Source organism: Microtus ochrogaster, chromosome 26 (assembly GCF_000317375.1).
Source record: "Microtus ochrogaster isolate Prairie Vole_2 chromosome 26, MicOch1.0, whole genome shotgun sequence".
NCBI lineage: Eukaryota > Metazoa > Chordata > Mammalia > Rodentia > Cricetidae > Microtus > Microtus ochrogaster.
The window spans coordinates 13899623-13907782 of NC_022025.1; the positions used below are offsets into that span (position 1 = coordinate 13899623).

Consider the following 8160-nt stretch of genomic DNA (forward strand, 5'->3'; position numbering starts at 1 on the left):
TTTTTTTTTCTATCTTTTTATCTATCTATCCTATATCTCTCTTCTATCTATCTATCTATCTATCTATCATCTATCCTATTTATCTATCTATCATCTATCTATCTATCTATCTATCTATCTATCTATCTATCTATCTATCATCTATCTATCTATCTATCTATTCTATCTATCTATCTATCATCTATCCATCCTATCCATCCCATCCATCCGTCCGTCCGTCCGTCCGTCCATCCATCCATCCATCCATCCATCCATCTATCTACCTACCTATCTATCCATCTATCATCTATCCATCCCCCCTCTCTCATATCTATCTATCTATCCATCTAACCTTTCTACCTACCTACCTACCTACCTACCTACCTACCTACCTACCTACCTACCTACTAACCACCCAGGCCCAGAACCAAAGCTGAGTCGACCCACCCCAACATCCACAGAATCTATGAACTGTTGAAGCATATGAAGGGGATGAACCTAAAGAACCAAAATGGCAGGATCTCCATGACACAGGGCAGCAGGATAGCCAAGAGGAGCCCCAGTGAGAACCCATTATAGATGGTGCAGCATCGGCCAGAGCCTCAAACTAGACTAAAGACTCCTGGCAATGAATACTGATAAACAAAGATGTACGGACTAAAGGGTGACCTGTGACTCCAGGGGCCACACGACAACTCCAACGACAAGATTCCTTTCCTTTCCTTTCTTTTTTTTTTTTTTGGTTTTGGTTTTTCAATTTTTGTCTTGGGATGGGAAGTTGCAAGGGACAGAGGGCGAATGTGTGGGGTGGGAGGATGGGAAGAAAGATGGGTGTGGTCAGGATGCATAATATGAAATCCATAAAGAATCAATAAAAATTAAAAGAAAAAAGAAAGAGGTTTCCCAGCTCTCCTCCTGGGTGATTCCCACCAGAGAGGTCTCAGGTGTGGTATTGTTGAGTCAAAAATCTGAAAACACTTCAAATTTTAAAGTTTGGTGTATTTTTTTTTTATTAAAGGACTTCTTCTAGCACACCACTAGGTTTGCGATTACAATTTAAGGCAGTTCTTTCCTAAATCAGTGTCTGAATGTACTCTAATGCTGCTCTATTCAGTCTTGGTAGCCATCACTGCCGTACCCCTCTCCTTATCTAGTCAATGCAGATAGCACTGTGCAGGGCTCTCTCTCGGCACCTGGGACCTTTCCTACCAGAATGCTTCTGACAACACCGTGACTGCTTACCTTTCTGACTTATTCTCTAGTTTTTGAGCTCTTTGAGGACTAGGGCCATGGTTTTGGTTTCTATATTCCTAGCAACCCGTATTTGGTAATTGTATCTTGGTAATTGTAGCAATTACCAAGAATGCACCAGACTTATATTTTTTATATAAAATATACATTTTATATAAAAGATGCCAAGTGATATTTTAAGGGTTTCTAGTATATATTAACTATCAATCCTTGTATAATCCATAATTAATATCCATCATTAATTATTGAGCACAAATTACTAGGTGTTTAGCTGTGATGTGAGAATTGGGATTTTCTTAATATGTACTGTTGCCTCTTTAAATATCTGAAAAATTCACTATGTGTTTCTTAGTTAGCTTTTTCAGTTTCGGAAGCTCACCATGCAGAATCTAATGTCTATATTACCATGCTATTTGGGGTTGATTAAATTGAAGAGGTATTAGATGAGGAATGGTATAGTGCTCTATGGACATTTTATATTAATGCCAAGTGTCACCAACACACGCCTATGAAGACATGAACTGTTGCTAATGCTTTTCCATTACATTAATATCCAAATATGAACAAAGGCAGATTACCATTTCCTCATTGTTGTTAGGACATAATTTGTTCCTGTTGATGGCTGACTACCTTGTGTAAAAGCCTGTGGAAATGATACTGAAGAGCCACCCACAAACATCTGATCTCTTCAGTAATTCCGCTTGTAAACTATTGTGTCTGTATCCTGTTGTTACACAAGGAGCATGTATTTGTGCTACCTCATTAAAACTGCATTGCTTCTGACTCCAGGATTCACCAATGGGGTTTTATTATAAATAAGCACAATGAAATTTTGATTACGTTCTGAGACAAGAGTCTGTCAAGGTACATTCTCACTGTTTTTGCTGATACGTTATCCAGCATGAAAAACAATATGTTTTAAGGAAAGTGATCCGTGGCAGAGTAAAAATCCATCAAATTTTGGAAAGGGAAATCGGAAATGCTGTAGTCAACACATGTGATACAGGTTGGGGTTGGAGCCCAGTTACTGTGTGCAAGGTCCTAGGCTTGGTCACCAAAACACAGAAAAACACAAGTCCCAAGCCACTAGTGAGACAGACAGACATATCAATAATGATTTGAAAGTAAAGAGTTCATTGCATCAACTCAGATCGAAAAACTCAATTAATGATTTGAAAGTAAAGAGTTCATTGCATCAACTCAGATCGAAAGACTCAATTATATTTTCAATTATGGAAGAGTTGCATGAACAGTGTAATGCTTTAGGTACAACTTCTGAGATTCCCCCAAATCTAGCCAACTGTTTTCCTTAAGAGTTTTACCATCCTGAAACTGGGGAGCCTTTCCTCAAGTGTGCCCCTTCTTTACTAGAGTATGGAAAACTCTGTTCTCTGGGAGCCATCTGTGCAAAAGTCGGAGCTGGTATCGCTCCTCCGTGCTTGGGGAAGAGCCCTGTTGCAGATACCTTGAACTGGAGCACATATCCGGGTTTCAGGGCCAAATCTCGTGTTACAGCAAACCGGTCTCCATCCGACTTTCCAAACACCATGGCTGAAGGCGTGGCTGCACAGAAACTGTCGTTCTTAGCCATCCCTTCGTTGGCCAACATCAACCACACACTCATCTGATTCATGGGGTAATCAAAAGCTGGCTTCTCATAAAAGTTCTAAAGGGAACAACACAAACAAAACAGAAAGACAGTGTTATACCTCTGAAAACAGGAAGAGATGTTTGGCTTGTGACACGCGGACCATGTTTTCCTGAAAATACAGAACCACTAAACAAACTTCAAAAATGCACTAACATTGCTTCTTGATGGTTTAACAACCAAAATTATTTTGCCACCATGTACCTAATTATTTTTAAACTTCCTAACAATTTTCTGCTTTCTAGAATTCACAATCTTTCTCACGTTTGAACAGAACAATCTGCGAACTAGCAGCCCAGGACTGAACTTTCTTACTACAGAAGGGAACATCAACAACCAAAAAAAAAAGCATGAATTATTACCCTATTCCTTGTCAGACCTTAAGGGAGTCTATTGTTCTTTCTCTGATCCACTGTGCCAACCCTCTGCATCTTGGTGTTCTGATATGAGTCATACCTGGGGCAAAGTTGGGTTGACGATGGGGATGACCTGCTTCTGCTTCTCTGACAGGATGATGATGTCATCGATGGCCCACTGGTCATAGTCCTCCCCAGAGAACACGGGCTGCCACCAGCGGAACCTGGTGCAAGGGGTCTTGGCGGCTGCTGGGAGCTCCAGGTAGACGAATCTGCATAAAAACAAACCCTTCATGGCTGGGAAAGCAAGGCTGTGCTGCTCTTAAAAGCCGGCAATGTAACAACAAAGGCGGAAACAAGAGACGGTTTAGTTTTATTTGATCCCTTGGCACTCCAGATGGCTCTGAGGGTGGACAGATCACACGGGGAGGCTTATGAACTAAGAAAGCTTTGTCTTATTTTGTTCACTTCATTTGTAATTATGTTTCAACAGACTGACTCACTGGCTTCTTAGTATTAAAGGTCATAACTTGCAAAAGATCTGTTTTTTTTATTTTATTTTATGTGTATGAGTCTTTTGCCTGCATGTATGTAAGGGCACCATGTGTGTATGTATATAAGGTCCAAACAAGCACCATCATATGGTCACCAACTTTTAGAGAAAATATGTTGGGGTAAAGGTGCCTGTTGCCAAGTCTGATGACCTCTCAGATCCCCTGGGCCCACGTGGGAGGAGAAAGGAACTAACTTCTGAAACCCAGCTGTGGCCTCCGCTTGCCCACACATATGTACACTAATTAACAATGTAACAAAAGAGAAGAAATATCTAGGTTTACTTCTTCTCCTATTGTGTTATTACACAAAAATAGTATGTTTTAAAGTTTCAAAGCAACCCTTGCTCCTGGTGAAAAATATAAATTGTGAATTTAAGATGAAACATAATCATCAATAAATTACATAAGGTTGGGCTCTATTAAAATGTATATGTGTATCACCACTTTATAAATTATTAAATACACAATTTATTATATACACAACTATATATAATATAGTTATTTACAATTTAAAACAAGTCTGTGGAAAGTCATGTCACCTTAATGCAGCCCATTTTTTTAAAACACCAAACCTATAAACCCTCAATCTACAAAATATGTAAATTTTAGGCAGCAAAATATGTTTGATTTGTAAGAATTTGATATGCATTTCCTTCAATATTTTCCAACACAAAACCTCATTACAGTATGTAGAACAGGATATTAAAATAAGTTAACACTGATTGGTGGAAATATATAAAGAAGAACTTATGTCTATATTAAAGTAGACATAAGAGATTATAAAACAGATACCCTAAAAATGGTATTTTTTGAGTAGTTTTGTTATGTTCATATGAATTAAAATGAATTTCAAACACGACATAATCACAAAAGAACTAAGTTTAAATACTTATAAATAGGCTGACTGCCTGGTGGGCATCACTAATCAACCACTCATGAGCGGCTGGCTGTCAACTGTGCCAATTTCTCTGTGTTCTTGAGCTGGCAGAATCAACCCCTGGATAGGTCTGTGGCAAGGTTTGAGAATCTGAACGCTAGAGACTGGGTCACACACTGTCTAGGACCATCACAGGGCACAGTCATGTGAAAACCCAGAACGAAACTCTCCATCTCACTTACCTGTAACAGATGAACATGTTTTGTGTGTGCCCAGAACGGAAGCAAAATCCCCAAATGTGAGTCGGATATGGGACTTTGCTATAGCCCAGAATGCCTTTGGGTAGCAATGGCTAGTAATTTACTCGTAGTCAAAAATCCCCCCAAATCTCTAGACACATTTTTAAAAGAGGATTTTTGGTTTTGAGATAAGATCTCACGGTAGTCTTAGCTGTTTTTGGAAGTCAGGAAGTTCTTCCTGCTTGATCTTCTAATTGCTTTGGTTTCCAGCTTATGCTACCATATCCAACTAACAGCTCTAAAAAAAATTGAATGAGAGCACACATGGTTTTTGTTTAATGACTTGGATGAAAATTGTCTATTCTTGGCTTTCCTGTCAAATCTTTATGAGTTTTTCTGTTTGGGGAACTGTCAGCATTACAGAGACACTTCAGTAACCACTGAATATCTACCACCCCTGGACAGCGCAGCTGGCCCAGCAGCGGGGGTTACCTGGGTTTGCTGAAGTCGGAGAAATACATCTCTGCCAGCAGGTGCCACTGGATGCCCCCGTTGTTGCTGTACTGGAGGAGGACCCCCTCCTCTCTGCTGTCGGGCTTGTTGCACGCAGTGCTCTCTCCGCCTATCTGGATGTAAAACTGGACAAAGTCCACCCAGGACGTGTCCAGATCCCAGCTCACCAGTTGTCTTTGCCCGGCCTTTCCAAAAGACAGAAAAACCTTGGTCAGTGATCTGGGAGCTCTCTGGCATTTTACAGCTTGGTTTCAAGTCCACTCGAACACCCTGCACTATAGAAGACAGTTCTGGTCCTGGTTAATATTGAGAAGAGCGAACTCTTCTCTTCTCTCGTCTCTGCTGTGGTGTGGTTCCTGCTCTTGGATCACTCACTTCATCTCTCCATCACTGATACCCAGACCCAGCTGGGAGACTCTTGAGAATTTCCTACTGTACCAAAGAGTACTAAAAAATAGGGCAAAACTACTCAAAACACTTTCAGTCCTTGCCTTGTAAGCCTCCCATCTAATCCAAGAGTAATGGAGAAAAAAGAAAAAGACAATGGACTAGGTGCATGTTGGTTGGTTCACAGGCATATCTATGCTTATGAATACAAAGGCCTGAAAACAATGATTAGACAATACCACATTTGTTGTGTTATTTATTTGTTTGTTTGTTTAGTTTTAGACAGGGTCTCTTATTGGCTTGTGATGGAGGAGGGTCATCTTTCTAACTGTTGTTTCATTGGCTAAGTAATAAAGAAACTGCATAGTTATAGTTTTCCATTATTATGATAAAGATAAAATAGATGTAAATATTGTAACTGTAATTCTTGCTTTATAACTGTTTTGCTATATGTAATTTTACTATGTTAAAGTTAAAGCCTTTCTTTTTTGTTTAAATAGAAAAAGTGGAAATGATGGAGGAGGGTCATCTTTCTATCTGTTGTTTCATTGGTTAAGTAATAAAGAAACTGCTTGGCCTCTGATAGGACAGAAAATTAGGTAGGCGGAGTAGACAGAACAAAATGCTGGGAAAAAGAAGCTGAGTCAGGGAGTCACCATGATTCTCCCACTCCAGACAGATGCAGGTTAAGATCTTCCCTGGTAAGCCACCTCGTGGGCTACACAGATTATTAAAAATGGGTTAGATCAATATGTAAGAGCTAGCCAATAAGAGGCTAGAACTAATGGGCCAGGGTGTGTTTAAATGAATACAGTTTCCGTGTAATTATTTCGGAGCATAAGCTAGCCAGACAGCCGTGAGCCGCGGTGGCAGGAAAGCAGCCCTCTGCTGCCGCCCCTATTACAACAGGCTTGGAACTTGCCAACTAGCTAGTCTGGCCGGCCAGTGAGCTCTAAGGATATGCCTGTCTCCACCTCTCCAGTGCTGAGGGTACAAGTGTGTATCACCCTGTTTGCTCTTATTCTAATTAATCAATTTTATCATTATTATTTTTTGAAACAGAGTCTCACTATGCAGACACATCTATCCTGGAACTCGTTATCTAAACCATGGTGACATCAAACTCACAGAATCCACCTGCCTCTACCTCCCGACTGCTCAAAGGCCTGTGTTGTTATGCCTGGATAGAATTTTGTTTATCGTGTGGGTTCTGGGGATTGAACCCAGGTCCCTGTGCTTAAAAGGCAAGCACTTCTGACTAAGCCTGATACTATGACTCACGTGTGTACTGGCTGGAGCTGGATTTGGCTCTTGGCCTTTTATTCATTCTGTTCATGATGTATGGCCTTTCTGAGCTTCACAGGTGCAACGTTGGCAATCCTTCCTTCCTTACAGAATTGTGACAATTGGATTAAACCACATGAGTTGTGTGTTGTCTGGTGCACCACATGCATTTCTGAAGGTGTATTTTCCCCAGAGATCTGATCACAGCTCTTATCTCCAGAGCAAGTCACGGCGAAGTGGGCAAGACAGAAACTTCTTGACAAAAAAGGAGTCTTCGGGTCTCTCCATCTCCTTTGCTTACCCTCAGGCAGAGGCATTGGGAGGAGCCATCTAAGTAAGTGTCTAACCATTCAACAGTCTCTTATGTCTTAACATGTTAAAAATGTCCAGAAATCCAGTAGCCCACTTCCTTCTCTTGCTGTGCCCCTGTAGGTCAGCCAGCTGGGTGGTGCCGACACAGGTTGACAAGAGATTGTCACCCTGTTCTGTGTAATGACTTCAAGATAAGGTGGTATACAAGAAGGTCGGTCATGAGAGTCTCCCACATAGTTAGGTCTTACCAGAGTTAATCAGAAGACTTTTCTGGTCTTGGAGGGCACATGGGAATTCGACTAGAGATCGGGAAGGAAAACCGAGACAATACATGTAATCCAGAGGGAAAACCAATGCTTACACTGAGCCCCAGTTCCGTCTCCCGAGTTCACCGAGGGAGCGTTCTTCTGCCACAGAAACCGAGAGGGTAATTATCTGTGGACTAACTAAAGAAGTATACTCCTGTCAGGAATTCTAAAGCCAGTTAAGAGTCCCAAAGAAGCCAGGATGCCTGCCTGCAAGGGAGATGACCCTGATTTCAACGCGGGCTCGTTCTTTAAACCTTCTAGTATGATTTGAGGAACTCCTGTATGTGCTTTGTACCATCTTAAACTGTTTGTCTGAAATATGGTAGTTGAGAAACACCCAGTTCTTTCCTACCCCAGGACCACAGCAAGCAGAGCGATGTTTGGGAGAAAAACTCCAAGAGTTAGCAGGTTGATTTCAACCTAGCCAAAAAAAAAAAAAAAAAAAAAAAAAA

At 40.9% G+C, this 8160-nt stretch overlaps 1 protein-coding gene across 5 annotated transcripts in view; it reads right to left on the minus strand.

Moving 5' to 3' along the window:
* Window positions 1-8160, minus strand: part of Reln (reelin) — a 441277-nt gene that overhangs the window by 97787 nt on the left and 335330 nt on the right. For all 5 annotated transcript variants that reach the window (XM_026784681.1, XM_026784680.1, XM_013350437.2 and 2 more), the window contains exons 25-27: window positions 5397-5602; window positions 3335-3506; window positions 2696-2896 (exon numbers count right to left, since the gene is read on the minus strand). In XM_026784681.1, coding sequence (XP_026640482.1) covers window positions 2696-2896; window positions 3335-3506; window positions 5397-5602 — 579 coding nt within the window. The remainder of the gene's footprint in view (window positions 1-2695; window positions 2897-3334; window positions 3507-5396; window positions 5603-8160) is intronic.